Raw genomic sequence first — 20,264 nt, 5'->3', positions numbered from 1 at the left:
GGATACGGTTGGCTTTCTGGGCTGCAAAGGCACATTGCTGGGTCATGTTGACCTTCTTGTCCACCAACAGCCCCAAGTCCTTCTCCTCAGGGCTGTTCTCAATCCATTCCCTGCCCAGCCTGTAGTTGTGCTTGGGATTGCCCCGACCCATGTGCAGGACCTTGATAATTATTAACGTCATAGCACAGATTTTAATCACCCATAGACACAAACAACATTAGCTGTCTGCTGGACCAGAGTCAAGTTTTTATCTTGTAATTGCCCTTTGCACTCTGTGTTTTCTAAACATTCAAAATCCTGGCATTGCAAAGTGCTGAGTTTAATCCAAATCTTTCTGTGCTAAATCTTCTGGGATCAGGACTTGACCCTGCTCTTTGAGACTTTGGGTAGATTTTCCATACTCATGTTATTTTTATTTCTGTTGCACACAGAGTTTTCATTCTTTTCAGGCCTAAACTTTCTCCAGAATCTTTAATTACTGTATAAATTCCCAAGTCCAGCTCCTCATCAACTTTTCCTTGTATGCTTCCTTTAACTCATTTCCATAAAAGACAAACCTCCTTCAGACAATTAAAAAAGTATATATGTATCCACTTACTAGATGTACAATTGTTTAAAATCCATAGAATCTGGATCTAAAAATAAGCAGGGCTTTTCACGTTGTCTTCATGCTATTTTTTTGTCTCTCTATGTATTTAGGTTTGTCTTTGCTTATTGTCTTGCATTTTATAGCCTACTTCTTTTGAAACATTTTGTTATTTTAATAAGCCTAACTTGCAAAGATGTTTTGTTTATATTAGCACTTCTCTACAGTGCAGCTATGATCAGTCATAAGTCTCTTAGTTTTCTGCAAAACGAGTCTGCTGCATTCCCTTTATGTTTACAGATCTCTGACAGAAGCCAATCTTCTCTTCTAGTTTCAACGAAATAAAAATATTTTGAGTTTAGATACATGAGAATTTTAACTACTGTCACATACAGACGCTGAACAAGAGTTTTCAGATAAAAACATTATTTGATCTCCTCTCACATTTCTCATGACCCGTATTTTGGTTTCATGAGGTAGCCAGCATGTAGTTAGTGTTACTGTGGGTTGTATTTCACAAAAGGTAGATTTTAGAGGAGGTCAGTACTAGGCAGGATATTTTAAAATGCTGTTACTTTACAGACATGAGCAACCAGATGGACAGCACCAGGGGACCTGGTCTCTGTCCCATTCCTCAGCTCAAGGTGGTGATCTAGTTTCCAGTTGCTGGTGACTGCATTGAATGGAGATGTCAGGGCTGAGATCAACTTTAAATTATTTTATCCTCACCTGGTCATAGTTCTATGTTCATGAACTGGATTCTTGAATCAGAATATCATCTAGAATCTAGAATATCATCAATCATCTAGAGTGCAGTGTGAAACCAGAAGCTTGTCATGTTCAAATACCTGACCCTACTGTCTGCATGCCTGGGAGAAGAACTGCAGTGATCCTTCATCTTCTGGCAATTCTCATTTCACAGCAGGTGGCAGAAAAAATCAAGGTGAGCCTTCTGCGTTTTCTCTGTTGGGATTAAAATCTTGGTCCTCAGCCATTGCATGCATTTGACTGATTGCCTCCTTTCTGTATGCAGTGGCCATTGCTTTCTCTCATGCCTTTATGGGGAATGGCTGATGTCTGATGGTGATGTGTCAGGCATTTGTGACTCACTGTATGCAGGCACTTGCAGTAGGGTACTCAGCAAGGCTATTTCTATCATCTGCTCTGCTTGTTCAGAAAGGCATCCTTTTATTTTAAATGTTCTATTAGAACTCCAGATGATGCCCTGGGATCAGACTATGCACTCATTTGAGTCTGTACTGTTTTTCAAGTCTTGTCTGCTTCCCTAACATCCTTTTGTCTGTCTTGTTTTGCATTATTTTCTTCTGGTTCTCCTTTGTTAGCATTCTCTACCCTTGCTGAGTGAGCCTGAACTTTCTCAGTCTTTATTCCCGTTACTTGTGTGTATGTGCAGTATAAGCACAGTGGTCAGGGAAACTGCTATGATTTCTTCATTCTGAGTACAGTAGCAGTGCTTACTGCTCTTGTTTATATTGTGCATATGGCTAGTTCAGCTGTGGGTTGGTTCATCTGCTATGTCTCTCTGCCAGTTTGGAGATAGGTCACAAAATAAGTTTCATTGTTTGGATTGTTTTTAGTATTGCAGACTGTGGTGTAAGGGATTAGTTTATAGCCATCTGCAACTTCTGCCATGTTTTTTTGCTTTGCGTATTGCTGATCACCAATGTATTTTGTGATCTTGTTCCAGTGGCTGTTGGAGTCAGTGGAGAGATTTATATTGGTGTCATGGACTGTTTTCTGAGATCTTGTGATATGGTTTTTATTGCCATTCTAAAATTCCTGGGTTTGAAAAAACTAGTTTGATTTTCATGCATGATTCTAGATGACAAGAACACTAACATGTGCAAGCAGTTCACTGAAGTTAGACAGACTTTTGTCTAAGCCACAGAGGTTTCTGGAACTGGTACCTGTCCAGAGATATCTGGACAAAGGTACAAGAAATATCACATCTGGTAATTCTTCTGGCAAATAAATGTGACTTTTAAGTTATGTCAATGAGCTGAAGCAATTGAAGCAATTCTGTCAGTCAGGTCTTAAGAACTGACAGTCATAAATGCCTTAGCACTGATGTAAGATTTTAATAAACCAGGTATATTTGCATACTTTCATACTTGGAGAATAGGTATAGACAACACCAGAAAGAAATGGCCTTTTGAATATTGGTTAGTGATTTCAAATACCCTGAGTTCATTAGAATAGTCAGCATTTCATCTGGGATTGACTGGCCGATAAAAATAGTAGAGAAAAGCAAAGTAAACACACTATGATTAATTAGCAAATATATGTGGTATTTCTGAAAAAAATCTTGACATTTTCATAGGAGACTCTGGGATTGTAAACATTATATAACCATGAGGCTTGCTGAATGAGGGCATGTGTTCTGAAGCGAGATTCTTTCATGTAGCCATACCTTTTAAACTGGCACTCAGTAGCCATATCCCCATGAGCACTGGCTTTTACGGCGTTATAAAATAGCATTACCTTGAGATATAGGTTTTCCTCTGAAGAAGATGTTGCACATTGTGGATTAGCACTCCATTGCACAGCTTCTAAACTTTGGCTCTATGGACTTGGTCGCATGGTGAGTGGTGAGAGATCTCACAGAAGCTAGCCTGTAGCCACTGAATTATATACCTGGGAGTCAAACTCTTAAATCCCTCTGTTCTGCCCTTGACCTGTCTCCCAGGGAAAGCCAGCATCATTTTCATGCCCCTAGGAGAACATGATGCATAAAACTGTTTACTAGTTCGCGGTGCTAGTGCAAACTGCTGTAGAGCTGGGCTGGCCAGTAGTGTTTGTATTTACTCAGGTTGATCAAAAGGTCAGAGATAAATTTGCAAGTTTCACATCAGCTACGTGTTGATGGAGAGCCAGAGAGGCCTCCTGAAGTCAGGATGGTGGCTGCATTCACACTATTTCAGGCAGTGGTGGTACTGAACACTGATAATCCATGTGAGGAAATAGCAAGACTTTGGCCTAAGAAGTTATAGAGGATGCCAGCAAAATGAGCAGTGCTGTCGTTCACTTGAGCATTCTTTCCAGCCACTCTGAATGGGAAGGGAGATGGCTGTCATGCCTTAAACCACAACAGACTTCTTCCAGGGAACTCTCCTGTATCTAAAACTTTGATTTATCTCCCAAGACCATGCCTGGAATTTTCTATGTCATCTTTTCCTTTGCATAAGCCTTTGTAAAGTAAACAGCATTCATGCCTTGTAAACCATGTTGTGAAATTTCATGTCTAGGTCTCATCTTGTTGTGATATGGCAGTGTTGCTATACCTACTTTCACAGTGGTTTGCTATGCTTGAAAAAGAGGTTGCAGATGTACAGAACTTACACAGTGAAGTGTGGTTAAAGGTTAGATGAAGGACTTCATGGTGACAGGAGGTTAAGATAGCACAAATATTGGGACAGGTACTGTAGAGCAGTGAATGTAGTGACATTTAATTGATCAGACATAGAATATTGTCATGACAGCTGTTTGATGTTGATTGATTTCCTCATTAGGAATAGCTGTAATTTGTTTTCACGTCCCTCTGAAACGTATTTGTGGTAACAGCCTATGCAAGGTGTCCTGAGCTCCAGATGAATGTTGACCAATGACCGCAGCAACAGGTACAATACCTGTGGATAAGACACGTTCTAATAAAGGTAAGCACAGGCATTCTGCAGACCCAGAGCACAGTTTCTCTGTAGATAATCTTGCAGGCATACAGTAGGTCTTATGTGACCATTGGATTTAAGGATCTTTCTAAACTTGGGGGTATTGGAAGCTGGCTCTGGGGTTTATGTCTCAACATGGCACTGTGCATTCAAAATAATCTTTCCCCAAATGACCAAGGTTAGATAATATGATGTCATGGGCAGTAACTGTGTAATTTCTTTAAAACAGTTTCCAACATTCATAGCCTGCTGGTCTTCATCATTCCAGTGACTGTAAAGTGCATCCTGAACAAGGGCCTGTTGCAGAGATAATGGTGTTGCTTATTACCTACCAAATAATGTCATGCTGAATTTTAAAGGAAATTACTCTTTGTACCCTGTAAATAAATCCCAAGGAACTGTTTCTCTTCAAAGCATTGAGTTCTGCAAGACTGTGGCAAGTGATCTGCAGATGATCATGGAGCTAACATCACCTTCACAGTAATTCCAGTTAAAACTGTGCTGAAGATGCATGGTTGCCTACAGAAATCCTGAGAGCTGACATGGGCTTGAGGGATAAAAAAATCTGGAAATCACCAAGCGAAGAATACCAGACTCCATAACCTCTGGGTGTTATGGAGGAGTGAAGATAAAATATAAATGAATATTAATGTCTGGGGACAGCTTAACAACACAGCATAAAATTTAAATGATGTCATTAATTCCTAAGTATGGAACAACATACTTTCTGAGAGGAATTGTTTTGATTATGATCAGAGATGTTTAAAAAAAGAAGATTTTTCTGTTCATAAATGTCTGTCTGTCTTTGGCTGATGTGAAGTGCATATCTCAGTTCTATCCGCTAGAAACAGCATAAGACTTGAATGTCTTACTGTGAAGAAATACTTCCAGCACTTCCAGATGCAAGCTATAGTTTAAAAGTCAGACATGCCATACACAGCATCAAAAAGTTTATTTCAAAGGAGAGCTGTCACTGTATATATTCTGCAGTTAACATTAGTCCCATCCTATCCTGTACTAATATTAGTCATAGACTGTAGCAGTTTTAGTTGTATTTCAACATTATTAGTGTTCTACAAGAGGAATTCTTTGTAAATATTTGTAACAAAAAAAAACTGAAGAGGAATATCATAAGATTAGCAATTTGTATCACAGGCATCATTATTTGATAGCTATTTCATCTTGTTAGCATTTTGATCTGTGTTCAGTGTAAGACAAACGGTATTGTTACTATTTGCTTTTGAATAGGCAAGCAAAAAGGTGATGAGTCTCAGCTATGTTATGAAGTACTTGTTTGTTCCCTTTCATGTGAACAATGTGGTCTTTTATTACATTCTCTTGACATTGGTTCTGTTCTAGCAAGATTCCTCTTCTTTTTCCAATATCTAATCATGCTCCCATCAAAGCATCAGTCCCAGAGGGAGAGGGAGGGAGGGGAGAAGCACATATGTTGCCTGCCAGGAGACAGAGAAGCTGGTTTTATTTATAATGAAAATGATAGAACAACCTGGTTTAAATGTATGCAGCAGCAAAATGGAAAATCTCAAGTTTTATCAGCAATAAGGTTATTTTTTCCTCTATGTGTCTAACTTTGGTAGATTTGTCTGATGCTCAACAACGATTCATAATCCAGCAAAATCAGAATGACACCTCAGAATACAATTAAAAATTATGTTCTGATTATTACTGTAGTCCTATGATGCCTCAGAGCCTGAACACATGTCCTGTACTTAGATCTCAGTACAAAAAAATTTTCAGTGCTGGCATTTGAAAAGGCCATGGCAATTAAACGAGATAGAGGCAAAGCATTCTACAGGCTGGTGTATACTTCTCCAGAAGGTTCATAACCTTAGTGATTTCAAGACAGATTACAGATGAAGTAATCTTCAAATAAATTGTTGGGGGTTTTTTTCCCTGTTAGCTTGTCTTTGAATTCAGAGGAGGGCATTTTAATGTTGCCTCAGTTGAAAGTCAGCTGTTCCAAGAGCACAGATAAGTAGTTAGGAAAGCAGGGAATACACACACATAACTCCCTCTTCAGCTGGGCTTGGGGAGGTGGAGGGTGGAGAAAAGGAGAAAAAGATAAAAAGTGATACTGTGCTACGAGAAGTCAGCAGAGCTGCCCAGGAGCCTCCTGAACGGGGATCTCAGAGCTGTAGCCCTTTAGCAAAGGCGTACACACCGCAAAGCTTGCTCAGGGAAAGGCTGAGGTTCCGCACGCATCTTCACTTAACCTTTGCTCTTTGCTGTTAGCAGAGACTCCCAGGAGACGACTGCCCTGAGAGTCAGTGTAGCTCCATGTCCCTGTTCTCTACGGAACCAGCATTCACGTCTTCTTTTGCACTGTAGTTACAAGTCATATCCCTATGCCTCACCACTACATTCTCCTCTCTAAATATTTTCTCTTGGGCTGTTTTCTGAGATTTCAAAACACCTTTTTCCCTGCCTTTTGGCCATCCCCTTACCTATATACCTTCATGGCTATAAAGCCTAGGCCTCTCTGTTCCTTTATTCAAAACTAGGATATCTTATTTCTAACGGTCTTGACACTGTACTTTAGACCAGTAGCATATCTGTTTATTGCTGGAGCATTATAGTGAGTGTGGATTAATGTTGATACTGGCTATGCCAAGGACCTGACTTCAAGCCTCAAGAGATTTCTAAGCCTCCTGGCTATGTGACAAGCGTTTTAAGGTCATTGGAAAGTGCAGAGTATAAACAAGAACAAGAGTAGAAAATGTAAACCAGGAGGAACAGAATAAAGTCATTCTTGGAGAGAAAAAATTGGGGGGGGGGGGCGGGTAAAAGCAGATGCAGAGGTAGGTTCAAGACTTTGGGTTAAATCTACCTCAGCTCTACAAGCATCTGCAGCAGGCACAGAGAGCTCACGCTCATAGCTGCAAGCTAAAGCTAGATTCCCTCTTGCCAAAGAACAGTCAGAACAAATGGGCTCCCTTAGCCTACACTTTAACAAGCCAAATGTTGCCAGGCCTCTGCAGCCTGCCCCGTTACGTGAAACAAATTCACGGTATATTTACTTTTTCTAACCGTTGCAGCTCTGCTGTCTGTTTAGCTCAGTTTCGACAGGAGCTTGCAAATGACTCTCCTTTTGTGCTTCCGGACCAGAGAATCACTTTGACATAATTTCTCTGTGGCAGCCCCTGTAACGAGGACAAATGCCTTGACCTCCTTTGCTTAGTTTAGTGGCACAATTTTTTAACTCTTTCCTGAGGGGTCACACATCATAAAGTTACCCAAGAGAAAGATATTATGACAAAATGGTCGTGAGGCACTGTTACACACTGGGACATGGAAAGAGACCTGAGGAGATCATCTAATTCACTGCACCATCTCGAGGTACAATTGACTATACCTAAACATTTATCTAAACTGTTCTTAAAGACACCTAAGGATATGTCTTAACGGCCACCTTCTGCAATTATTTCCAGTCCTTCATTGTCTTCTGCGTAAGAATGTCTTTTCATTATGGGTATTAGGAATTTAATCCTTGCAGCAGGTTTTTGCATATTTTAATATTTTCAGCAGATTTTCCCTCAGCCTTCTCTAGGTTATACAACCCACTTCCTTCAATTCTTTCTTATAGGCAATGTTTTCATGCCCTCTGATTATTTGAATTTCTCTCCTCTAGTTGATGAACATCTTTGTTGAGCTCAAAACTGATCACACTATTCCAGCTGAAGCTTCACTAACGATAATGTGGAAGGATTGCTTCAGGTACCTCATGGTGCCACCCAGTATCACATTTAGCTTTCTCATAACAACAGGATGTTATTGACCCACCATAACCCCCCTACCTCCTCCTGGTGAAGGCTTGTATTTGTACAGCTGATGATTCTGTCCTGTCTGCTGCATCTTTCAGGTCTCCCTTCTGTTTACTTTAGACAGTACCTTCAATTTGTCAGGATTGCTTTGAGTATTGATTTGTATTTGCAGTCCCTCCCGCTTAATGCCACGTGCAAATACAGTGAGCATCCTCTCTATTCCATCATTTCGGTCATCAGTGAAAATACAAAGGGTCCCAACTGATGTAATCTCCCATTTTGACAGTGTTTACTAGTAGCTACTCTCTGAGAGTAGTTGTTTACTCACCTCTCACAAATTCCATCTAGACCGTGTTTCCTCATTTTATTTATGAGAATATCACTAGAGAGACTATGTTAAGAGCATCAGTGTGACTCCTATTGATCTCCACAGCTGCTGTGTAGTTACACCTGAATCTGGGCTCTTTGAGTGAAAATTGTCCTTTTTTTGTGTGGGGAGGAAAATAAAGTAATAACATAAGGAGAAGCATGCAACAGCAATGCTGCTAAAATTTGTTTCCTTTATAACTTGATTTCCTTTTAAAACTTCTTATCACATACATGAGAGGGAGATTTGGATAATGCTGAGAGGTCACAAAATGGGGAATGATTTTTGATACAGACATAGTTTCAGCTGATGAAGTTTTGCCTGGAAAACAGCTCACCAAAAAATTTGCTATTTTACAGATACTCACAACCATCAGGGTATTTTTCTTGCACAAGTAGAAAAAAAGAACAGGAATTTATGAGAATCCAGCTGAAATGAGCAAGCACTGAAGTTAGAAAGAAAAGTAGCTCTGCAGGCTGCAGAATTACCGAGCCTATCTAGTTTGGATTTAGGTTTTGTTTTGTTTTTCAAAATGCCTCTTGCCCTTCTGTACTCTCCTTTGTAGCAGTCCTTCCTCGGAGGCATCACTTTACATCTCCTCTTCTACCTGTCACTGATTCTCAGCTGTAAAGACTTAAATACCATCTAAGTATGAAGCTGAAGGTGGATGACAAAATCTGCTCTTTAAAAGCCTTGGCTGCTAACTGAATATCTGAACTTTGCCTCCCCTTTAGTTGCCCCAGCTGCACAGACTCAGATGCTGTAAGACAGACTCTCCTGACTGAAGTTGTTATAGACTGGCAATATCAACCTTGTTTGTCACTGACCAAACCTCATTTCAACTTACGCTAAGTGCAAGAAGGAGCAAGAGCTCATAGTCATGGTATTTCATGAAATGTCATGAAATGACAAGAGTGTTAGAGCAACTCTGTTGTTAACACACATCACCACTCTGGCTGCAGCACAGGGAGAGCCCATCTACACGCTGACCCCGCAGCCCAGGCTTGCTCTACCCACCAAACTTTTTAGTTCAGCCCTGGGGCAGCAAGCTAGAAGCAGTTGTTACAAATCTAACCTTTCCATTCACTGCTAGGGCTTCAACAGGGCATTTGGTCACCTCCTGATTCCTCTTTGATATCCATGCAAGATCCTCACCATCCCACAGCTGGCAGCAGGACATACTGCTTTTGTACAAGTTTGCTGTCCCAAACATCTGTTCATCCCAGGAGGCTTCCGAGTGTAAAAGCATGGTGGGCAAGATTTGGGGTTATGTCAGGCTCTTCCTTGAGTATAGTGTGATATTACTGGCAGCTTCATGTGTAATAGGAAAAGTGGAATGCAGTGATTTTGCAGGTTTAAGGACCGTTCCTGTCCCTTTCTGCTGTCTGGAACTATCCCCTGGTGCTCTCCAGGACACTCACGTTCTTCATCCTGTGCTGACACAGAGGGCGCCCTGCTAGTGATGCCTGGTATCACTTTTACAGTGTGAAATAAACACAGCTTTTACAAGCCTGGTTTTGTTAGACAACATTGCAAGCCCTGACATGTGACTTAATTGCAGTCCACTGATTTGGGGTTTGCTGCTAGCATAAAGCTTTCTTCCACTTATTTCTGCCTATTCTCCGGGCTGCCATGCATGTGGGAACCACACATTTTGCGGTTGGTGCAAACCTACCAAATTTCCCTTGCTGAGCACAAAACTTGCACAGAAGCCTGCTTCTTTGTGCTTTCCACTGCATTTCACTTGTGCAATGGCCCTCCTCCCAGTCACACAGCTTCTGCACTGCTCTCCCCATCCCACAACCCAACACAGAATTCTGCTGCCATGCAGCAAAATGTGCCAACTGCATCCATTGTCGGGTGCCCCTGGGCCATACTACGTCTCATTCGGAGGGTGGTGAGGCACTGGAACAGGTTGCCCAGAGAAGCTGTGGATGCCCCATCCCTGGAAGTGTTCAAGGCCAGGTTGGATGGGGCTTTGGGCAACCTGGTCTAGTGGCGGGTGTCCCTGCCCCTGGCAGGGGGGTTGGAACTAGATGGGCTTTGAGGTCCCTTCCAACCCAAAGCATTCTGTGAGTCTATGGTTTCTGAAGGTCCATGGATCCTCTTAGACTGGGATGCGAGTTAGACCTGAAGGGCACTTCCCTGGCTGTGTGGACCTACACAGAGAGTCTCTGATACCATATTCATCCTGCAATGGTAGCTGGGTGCACACACCACCTCCAGCCCCGGCAACGCAGCCTAGCCAAGGTGGAGCCACTAGCAGCTTTATGCCCTGTATGCACTAGTCAACACTGTGTAAGCAGGACAAAAGTCATCTTCAAACAGCTTTGGAAAGAAAACATTTTCCAGCTTGTGAGGAACCTGGCTGTTAACCCGAGCTGTGAAAATCAGGAGACTAACTCTGCTTTCCTGGCTCTGCCCTCGCAGGTCTGGGCCGGGTCAGCCGTGACCGGCGGGAGCCGCCGCGCTGCTCTTCCCAGGAGCGGCGGTACGTGAGCTCCACCTAAAGGCTCGGCCCCAGCTCTCTCCCGGGAAGGGAGGAGGGATCCGCAGGGATGTCGTCATGCCTGAGCATCACGCTGTCCTCCACTTCCAGGGAAAAGCGTAGATTACTCAGCAAAATGTAGGAGCAGAGTCAGGAATGCCCTTTGCCTCCATTGCAGCCTGGTGTGCTGCCTGACCTGGCGTCATTTCGTATTTATCGCCTGTTGTTTTACCGCGTTCAAGATCATTTGTGCAGTTATTTTGTCTGACAGCAAAGGCACTATTGAGGTTTAAATGCATAAAATATATTTATGAATATATAAAGGTAGATTTGTGTGTGTCTCTGTATGTTTCTCTTTTACATCTCCCTGACAGACTGTAGTATAAATCATTTCCCACAAAGCTGTGATTATCCAAGTCGAGGCTAGAAACTATAGCTTTTCCCACCCTAGGGTAAACACAGCCTCACCCTCCCTGTCTTTCTGTCTCTCTCTCTGTGCATGTATGTGTGTGTGCATATAAACATACACATGTACCTGTATCTATCATTACAGTTTAAGGGAAAAAAAACCCCACAAAGTAGTCATTAGGGAGTTTCCAACATCAGGTCACAAAATAGATAGCCCCAATGTCCCAGACTCTACAGTGCCTGCAGATGAAAAGCCAGAACCAGCACATCATTCAATCTTCGAAACAAGATGCAAAAGAGGAAAGAAGTCTTCAATATAGAGGAGGATGATTGATGTATTTCCCCCCCCCCGAGCCTGTTTCCAAATAGGACAGTACAGAGGAAGAGAAGTGGACTACCGACTCCTCATTGCTCAAGGCCTTAAAGGCAGAAGCAAGCATAAACAAAGAAGCAACATGGGAGAAATTAGGAAGTAAGGGGATGGGTTCTCCCAGTGCAGGGACTCTCTTGCTCTTCAAAGGGAATGAAATATGCAAGGCAGTACTAACTCTAGTCCCTGGAGTGGTAATATTTGAACATATGTAGCTCATATAAAATTAGAATTGGTTTAAGTCTGCACAGTCTTGCTGCAGCAGGTTACAGGTTTCTTCTCCCAGCATCCCAGTTACTGGGAGTGTTTGGCCAAGCTCTGTATGCGACAACATGGAGATGTGTCTGACATTAGCAGCTGGATCCCAGCAGCACAATTGTTCCCACGTAGCAGAGGTGCAGGGTGGGCGAGGAGGAGCAGGGCAGGAGAAAGGGATGAAGAAAATTTAAATGAGCATAATTCCACATTTTCCTCAGTTAAGGGCAGCTGACTTGTGAACATCTGATGCTGAGAACTGGCAATATCCTGAGCAGGTGTATCGCAGAACTGGCTCCTCCCTCTCTTCCCTCCCCCATCACCCGCAGGCAGGACACTTCGTGGTGCTGGCCGGGGTTTGTTCTCACTGAAGCTACTGATTGTTCTCCTTTGGTGTGAATAAAAGTAGAGTTGAGTCAATGCTGAGCACCTTTGAAAAATCCCACTCAGAATTAATTTAGTGCTTATCCAATTAAGTATTAACTATGGGATCTCTTTAGGTGAAGAAAATCCCTTACTGTCATTTCATCAAAGTGTAGAACATGGTGACTTAGTTCCCCCAAGCATCCTCTGCTGCATCTATGGATAGATTTGGATGCCCACTGTGATGTTTCACTTCAGGAGAATGATGAGTCATTCAAGTCACCTGCTTGCTAAATTTTGTCCATCTCGCGAACGGGGGTGAAACATAACTGCTTTCCAAGAGCAGTGGAAAGGGTCTAGGAGAGGTCTTTGCTCCTCTCCAGCTCCCAGGGCCTCAGGGAGTGATAGAAGGCTGTGAGGCTGAGGAGAGATGTCTGTGAAATACAGCCTTGTTTTGTGCATATATGTACATATATATATACACAAAAATATAACAAAAAGATCAAGAGTTATTACTTCTAATAGTACTAAACTGCTCCTTACTAAAGCTATGGGGCTGATTGCCCTTGTGAATGTTTGACTTCTGCAAAACATTTTTCTTTCATTCTCAAAGAGCAAAGCAGGTGGTAAGCACATCATTTCAGTACTTGAAATATTTTCAATGGCTTTTCAATACTATCTGTGTGAATTCCACATATCTAATTTCTAATACAGTCAGACACTGCCTGGGACATTTCCAGCCTCAGAGTTTCAGACAGAAGCCTCTGTGACCAGCAGAAGTTACCTCTGCCTTTCCTGCAGGGACTACCTGGGAATTTGCATCTGCGTGAGGTCATTTAGCGTACAGGAAACTCAAATCGAAAGAGCAGCCTCATCGTTCTGCTGATGCTCAGAGCGTGCTTAGCTCACCAAGACTGCACTGTGTTTAGTGACAACCACTTCAGTGGTTGTACCACCTCCTTTTTGCACAGCTCTTGCATGGCAGCACGCTCACCTGAGAGAGTGGAGACTGATTCCAGGCCTTCCTCCACTCAAACAGGGGATTTGACCCCCGTCTGTTACAGAGCTGGCTATTGATACTTGCAGGGGACAGGGCCTTCCACCTCCCCTCCTGAGTATCAATCCTTTTGAGGCAGAACTAGACCCAGCAAGAGAAAGTCTCTAGTGCTTTGGGTGGGATCTGGGGGAGATGAATCCTGGCACACCACTTACTGCTGCTCCCCAGATTAATCCTCTTTTTTATACAGTGATTGTCTATACTACACAACAGTGCTAACCTCCATTAGATTTTGTGCTATGAAGTCTTGAGATCCATGCAGAGCTTGGAATAGCAATTGTGCATCCAAATGAAAATAGCTCTAACTCAGAATTAGCTCTTTAATTCTTCCTAGAAAAAATATGAGATAAATATATATAGATTACTTGGGAATGATATTAACTGCTTTTAAAATTTTGTTTTAATGGACTGTACTGTTGGTCAGCATCTAAAGGAAGTATTCATTCTTACTTGGACAAATGATAGATGTCCTTTTGTCTTTTCATACATATTTGTGATTCCTAGACCACTCCCAAATGGTCTATTAAAAAAAAAAAAAAAAAAAAAGAAGCCAAAACAAAACTTTTTGAAATATGCATTCTTAGTAGAGGCCAAACAAGATTACTTATTCTCATTAGTGAATTCTGATCTTTTGTGTCTTGACGGATGTAAAGAATCTTCTTCATACCATAGAACTACCAAGGACCATTTTCAGTGCATTAGTCTGCTTGCTAAGATAGTTTACAGACCAGTGGTTACCTGTCCTCTCTCTTTTGCAGCATAAATAACGATTGTAACCCCTTGCTTGCAAAATAAAAGGGATAGACTCATTATTTGGATTTCCAACCAGCTTATTTGCACATGTGCAACACAGCAAAATTACTGGGCTGCTACTTTCCAACACAGCCTCCTGCACTTTTTTGTAGGAGTATCTGTCTCAATATCTGTTAGCTATAATGCTAATAAGTAACGCTATACTGCTGTATCTTAGAAGGCTGTTAGTCACTTTTACCCTGGATATAATCTTTTTTTTTCTTTTTCTATGGCCCTTCTATTTTAAAAAACTACAGAGTCATAAAAGTAAGGAACACTCTCCCTGATCTTTTTAATGGCATTTTGATTTTTTCAAAAATACTTATGTCCCAAGTCAGAGGAAAAATTCCTTGCTAAGCAGAAGTGTGTTCTCTAGAGGGTTTAATCGTGTTTCAGGTAAATTCAGTAAGAAACCACTGTCTTTAAACATGTAGGACTAGGCACTAAAAAAACCACTCGCCACAAAAGGGAGCTCAAGAGCATCTCTTTTCTCATATCAGATCCTCAGAACTGAGGTGAGACACAGAAAGCAGCAGAGCATGAGACTATTCCTATGATACAGTAACCTCTCATCTTTTATTTTTCTTCTCTTTCACAAAAATATTCTGACTGCAGTCTACACATTCTCGTTTGAGTTTCAGGGCTTCATGGTAGATCTGCAGGGACTTGGTGAATTGGTCTCATGCACAGGCCCAGCACAGGCTGTGGCGTACCATGGATGCCACTGAGCGTCACCTCTCCGATACTGCCATGAGCGCTGTGGCAGTAGCTTACAAAAGCCCTGATAAAGGCCACCAGGAGACAGCCAGGCTCAGGATCAATTGTCTGGTAGAAGTTCTCCAAGCTCAGAGGGCAAAGTGAGGTGTAAGGAAAGTCAGTGGGGACATCCCCAAGAAAGCAGTGAGTTCTTCAGTTTAAAGATTCATAAGAGGCTTGAAGCAGCAAACTGATTTTCTGCCTATGCAGCTTTAAGCGCTTAACAGACCCACTGCAGCTAGGAGCAGAATAATTAAAATTTGCTAGGTCTTGGGCTCTTTTCCTCTGGCAAATCACAGATTATTTCTGATAGGCACAAAATGCAGTGGCATTGTAAGACTTTTCTTACGAGCAAAGGGTACCAGCAAAGGTCTAGTGTTTCCCTCTGGTCTCCATGAGTGCAATCACTCCAGATGAAAAGTAACACCACCACTGCTGGCACGGGTGGCTTTCAAAAGTAAGCCAAGCTGGACTCAAAAACTTTATCAAAAGAAAAGAGGGTATAGGGTGGTCACAGAAAAAATTCTGTATCACATCTCATCTTGAGCAAACCACAGGATGGCCACGGCTGAACCAGCCTTTCCGTGAGGGAAGACAGTGCCGGAAGAGTGAGGTGCAGTGAGGGCAAAAAAGGAGAAAGCTGTCTCATTTGAGTCTCAGCAACTGGATGCTTTAGCAAAAAAAAAAAAAAAAGCCCCACAATATTATCTGGACAACTAGACATTGCCCTGCCTATTGTTCAATTTAAGAAGCTTACAATGGTAGTCTGACTTGAAAAACAGAGCTTAAGTATCCAGAGTGGTGTCAAGCTAAGAAATCAGGAAGCCGTTTCACCTCCAAGCACCATTTAGACTCTCTCACACCATGAGCCAAATCCTGTAGTTTTACCTGAAGCCTTACTTTCTTTTGCTTCAGTATGCCTCCTGAATTTTAACATAAGTAGCACTTGTGTGCTTCATTCAGTACTTAGTTGCCTAAAATACTGATTAAAAAGTATCAAAAAATGGATTTATAACAGACTTTGGGGCATTTGGTTTTGAAGAATAGCTCCTCCTTTTCTTAAATGTTAATATGAAGGTTGCCTGACAAAACTAAAAGGAGAATTTGAAAGTTTGATTCATTGTTTAATATCCAGTTCTAGCTATTTACAAGTATGTTTTGCCTTGTCCTTCTTAATTGCTATTATATTCCTTCCATGCATTTATTCAACTCAACAGTTAAATTAGAAAATGTTGAATTCACCTCAACATTTATGCCTGGCAACAGCCTTTGCGGTTACAAGGCGATGATTTCATTAGAGGAACCGAGCAAAAGTGGAAGGAATTTGGGGTGTGAGTGGGGAAAAAAAAAAGCTTTTGTCGAAACACGAATATCTTCTGTGAGACCGATTTGAGCAGTTATAGCTCTGGCACTGTGATAGCAAGGGGATGTGGGAATAAACACCAGCCAAGCTCTTCTCTCACTATAAATATTCTCTTTTTTCTAAATCAGCTCAGGCATAGTCTCTGCTCAGACCTCTCCTCTCCCTTTACCAGAGGATCGCGATTGGGGCCACACTGCTCTGCCATGTCCTGTTCAGCCAGCAGAGCCACTCGCAGCCATGCAGGAGTGCTGCAAATTGTCACCCGAATTTTGTCACAGCCCCCCAGCATCCCATTTTGCACTGGCAAAGGAGGCCAGTGACAGCACGACCCATGGGGGAGGTGATGATGGATATAGCAGTTATGCTTCAAACATTCCCCATTCTTTAGATAAGTGCATAGCATTGCTTGCGTGCAGCAGGCTCTATAGCCACACTTAGATGTCACGCATATTTTACACTACAGTTATTTGGTTATCGAAGGTATTGCTGATGTTTCAGATACGGACTAGAATTTTCCATATATAATTAATGGAAGGGTGCGGTGCTTTTTTGGATAACATGCTGGAAGTTTAAAGAGAGTGGAAAAGGGATGCATGCATGATCTTTCATATAAAGTAGTCTGGTGATAGTGCCCAGCTCGCACTCCCTTCGCTCACCCTTTGATGTTCAGACCATGGATCGTTTGTGAAAAGAATGACTGACAGTGCTGAAATCAGGTGTAGTGTCTTATGAGCTCACTGGGGCTCATCACTCCTGATTTTGACATTTTAATCTGAGCTGCTCAGACTCTAACAGTTTGATTCCCCCTCTTCTTTGCCCACAGCTCTGAGTTGTTGAAAACTGGCCATCTCCAAGTCATCTCCGGAAGACAGAGACTGTCCTTCCCATGTGTCACAAACCTCTCTAACTGGTGTCTGTGGGTGTACTTGTCCCTCTTCACTTTCCACTACTGACTGCCATCCTGCTCCAGGATTTGGCTTGCAAGCCCAGTGTCCGTCACCTGCCTGCCTTCACATCCTATACATATTCGCCATGAGGAGGCAGCGACAAAGGAATTTGGCTTTGCCCAAGCAGCCGCAGTAACTCCTGTGTAGACCAGAGGACAACTGCCCTCCCTGGCAGACCTTGGGGATCCCCTGCAACATCGGTGTGCATCCCCGAGCTGCTGCGTATGGCATTTGCTGCAGACAGACTGGATGGCGCTGCACAGAGGGACCGAACACTGGGCCTGGAGAGGACTTCCCCTCTGTACCATGGAGCCCCACCAGACATTGTTCCAGAGAATAACTGTGGGATTATGCACATGGGGGCTACCGAGGGGTAGAAACTGCACTGACTGAATCCTTACACAGCAAAGATGCTCCCAAAACTTTCATGACTTCTATCAAAAAAAGTCTTACCCAGGTTTATATGAACGTCACAAACATATTGCTGACTGACTGAATATACTGCCATTTAAGGAGATAAGAGCTGTAATAAGTTAAGTTGTTTCCTTACAGTCGCAAGAAACTATGACTGACCCTTCCTAAAACCTCATGTCAATGGAAGAGGGACAGAGTTTCTCTACAAATACCATTCTGAAACTTGGCATCCTTTGTTATTTTGAGATCCTTTCACCCTATCAGTCACTGCAATTCACTCAGCTCCTCGGGGCATTTGTTTGTGCAACGGTCCTACAGGTGAAAGCAGCTCATGGTCTCACTTGCTTCTTACAGAGAAGCGCTGTCTAGACCTGCTCTGCAGGACCCTGCAGTGCTGTCCCCATCCCACTCTGAGTCCCTGGCTGTGATACAGCTTCACTGATGGGTGAGGTCTGGGCTCGTGATAACCCTGCCACAGCCTCCTACATCCTTGTGCGTGCACAAAGGATGCATGGGCGTATGGCCCAGCCAAGAGCCATGCGATTCCCCGAGCAGCTGCCAAGCTGGATCGTGAGTCAACCAGGACCAGTGGATAATGCTGGGATTTAGACTCTGCCTTAAACTTCCTACAGGCGTGTCAGTGTGATTCCTCTGCATCTGGGATTGCCTGTCTTTAAAGACAAAATGGTATTCACTCAATGACCTCAAAGCCATAGGTGAAAATAAGTCCTAGGTTTGGTCATTATTCTGGTGGCTCTGGCTCTGTGCATCAACAGGTCTACCCAAGTTAAGAAAAGACTGCATTTAGCAAATGTCATTTTAATCTTTGATTAGTTTTTAGTGTTTGAATAATGGCTTTTGCGACAGATGTGGTGTGTCACATTTCCAGGCTTTTAGAGGGGAAGAATGAGTCTCATGACCTTTCACTTCTCAGAAGCCACTGAACTGTGATGCTGCTCGCTGCAAATAATCACTTCAGCTGGCTAGGGCTGGTAGTCCCAGCGCTACATTTCACATCCAGTTCACTTTTCAATGATTTATTTGTAATTTCTGCTAAACCACAGTCAAAGTTATCCAGCACTTGCCTGCTAGATCAGTAACAGATAACCCTCACCAACAACACAGTTTGTTTTGAAGGCCAATATAGCTAGGAGACTGAGAATAAATTGATAGGTTAAGAGGTCGTATGTGGGAACTGATGCCCATCCTCTGTCCGAACGCCAGCTCCCAGAGCGCAGTGCTGTCATCCAGCTGACCTTCCTGTCTTTTCCCCTGCTGCCCTCTGCCTAAAGTAAAAACACCTCTCTGTAGTCAGACTTGAGCCTGAAAAAGAAGAAACTCACAAAAATATCCTTTCAGAAGAAAGAAAGGTTTCTTAAAAACAAGTCTTCGTGCTTTTGCCTTTGTCACAGCCCACAATTCAGTACCGGCACCATCCAGGGCCCCAGGATATTTTACGCTTCAGCTCTCAGATCCAATCCAGCCTGGTCAGTCCTGTCCTCGCTGCAATCGTACGCTGGGAGCGTCGACCTCACCTAGGGTGACTTCTTGGGAGCCTTCCCTGACAGCAGCATCGCGGTCCCCCCACTGCTGTGGCAGGTACGTCCCTAAGAGTTGCACTCCTCGCAGTGGCAGGAGAGGATGTAGCGGTAGGTGGCAGTGAGCCGCATGCCCCCCGAGCATCGCAACCGCATGGCCTTCAGCTTGGAGGTCTGGGGCCGGCAGCAGTGGCAGGTGGAGCGGAAAGGCTGCTTCAGGACGGTGCTGAAAGAAACCATCGGCTCCGAGCGTGACGTCTGGCTGCAGCGCCCTTCGCAGCGAGCCAGCAGCACCATCTGTGAAGGAAAAGAGGCGGGTTAGGAAATGTGCCCCTGTGGCTGCCAGCACGTAGCTAACAACGGCAGGTGGGTACCTCCTTCCAGTCTGGCAGGTCTTTCTTCCCTTGCTGCATATCCCCACCTCGGCGAGGGTACTGAGCCCCACACAGTGCATTGGCCCCGAGCTGTGTCTGAGAGAGCAGGGGCGATAACGTGGGCAGGAGGAAATAAAAGTCCCAGGCACCGACACTGATAAGGACTACGGAGCCTGGGTTTCTGAAAGCTGACCTCGGGGCTCCAAACGATCACAGCCAGCCCTGCTTTCCAGGCATGATGACTACAACTGTGACTTGCTGACCCCAGATCTGTGGCAGCCAAACCCTTAAATCATCAGCCAGACTGACACTTTGGTTGGACAGTTTCCAACATTTTGAGTGTATACTAATGATCAGAACTTATCCTCGGGGCCAGTGAATGTCTCAAATGCTTAGATATATAAACATACGAAGTAGAAATGTAAAGATGCTCAGTTCATTGCTTCTAAAGAAGTAGGTTTCTAGACTCTTTTACAAAGATCACCTTGAATATGTTTTTGTAATTATATGTGTGTATATATCTATAATTGCATCAATCGTATCTGTATAAATAGCACTGTACAACACAATGCAGTGAAAATGTAAGCAAGGTGAACTCCTTGCTAAACATGAGGGTTTGCTAGTGAGATTTTCCACAAGCAGTGCAGGCTCCATGGTTCTTCTCCTCCAGAGTTCACAAACTGAGCTGTGACCAGAGGAAGGTAACTTGCACAACAGG

At 43.2% G+C, this 20,264-nt stretch overlaps 1 protein-coding gene across 13 annotated transcripts in view; it reads right to left on the bottom strand.

Moving 5' to 3' along the window:
• Positions 1–5,253: 5,253 nt before the first annotated feature.
• NDP (norrin cystine knot growth factor NDP) overlaps positions 5,254–20,264 on the bottom strand; it is a 35,120-nt gene continuing 20,109 nt past the window's right edge. For all 13 annotated transcript variants that reach the window (XM_054816499.1, XM_054816518.1, XM_054816509.1 and 10 more), the window contains one exon: positions 5,254–19,469. In XM_054816499.1, coding sequence (XP_054672474.1) covers positions 19,242–19,469 — 228 coding nt within the window. In that variant the 3' untranslated portion in view covers positions 5,254–19,241. The remainder of the gene's footprint in view (positions 19,470–20,264) is intronic.

The sequence above is a fragment of the Grus americana genome, chromosome 1 (genome assembly GCF_028858705.1).
Source record: "Grus americana isolate bGruAme1 chromosome 1, bGruAme1.mat, whole genome shotgun sequence".
In the NCBI taxonomy this organism is placed as follows: domain Eukaryota; kingdom Metazoa; phylum Chordata; class Aves; order Gruiformes; family Gruidae; genus Grus; species Grus americana.
Note: the sequence above shows the minus strand (reverse complement) of the source record. Positions and strands in the feature narration are given on the sequence as shown.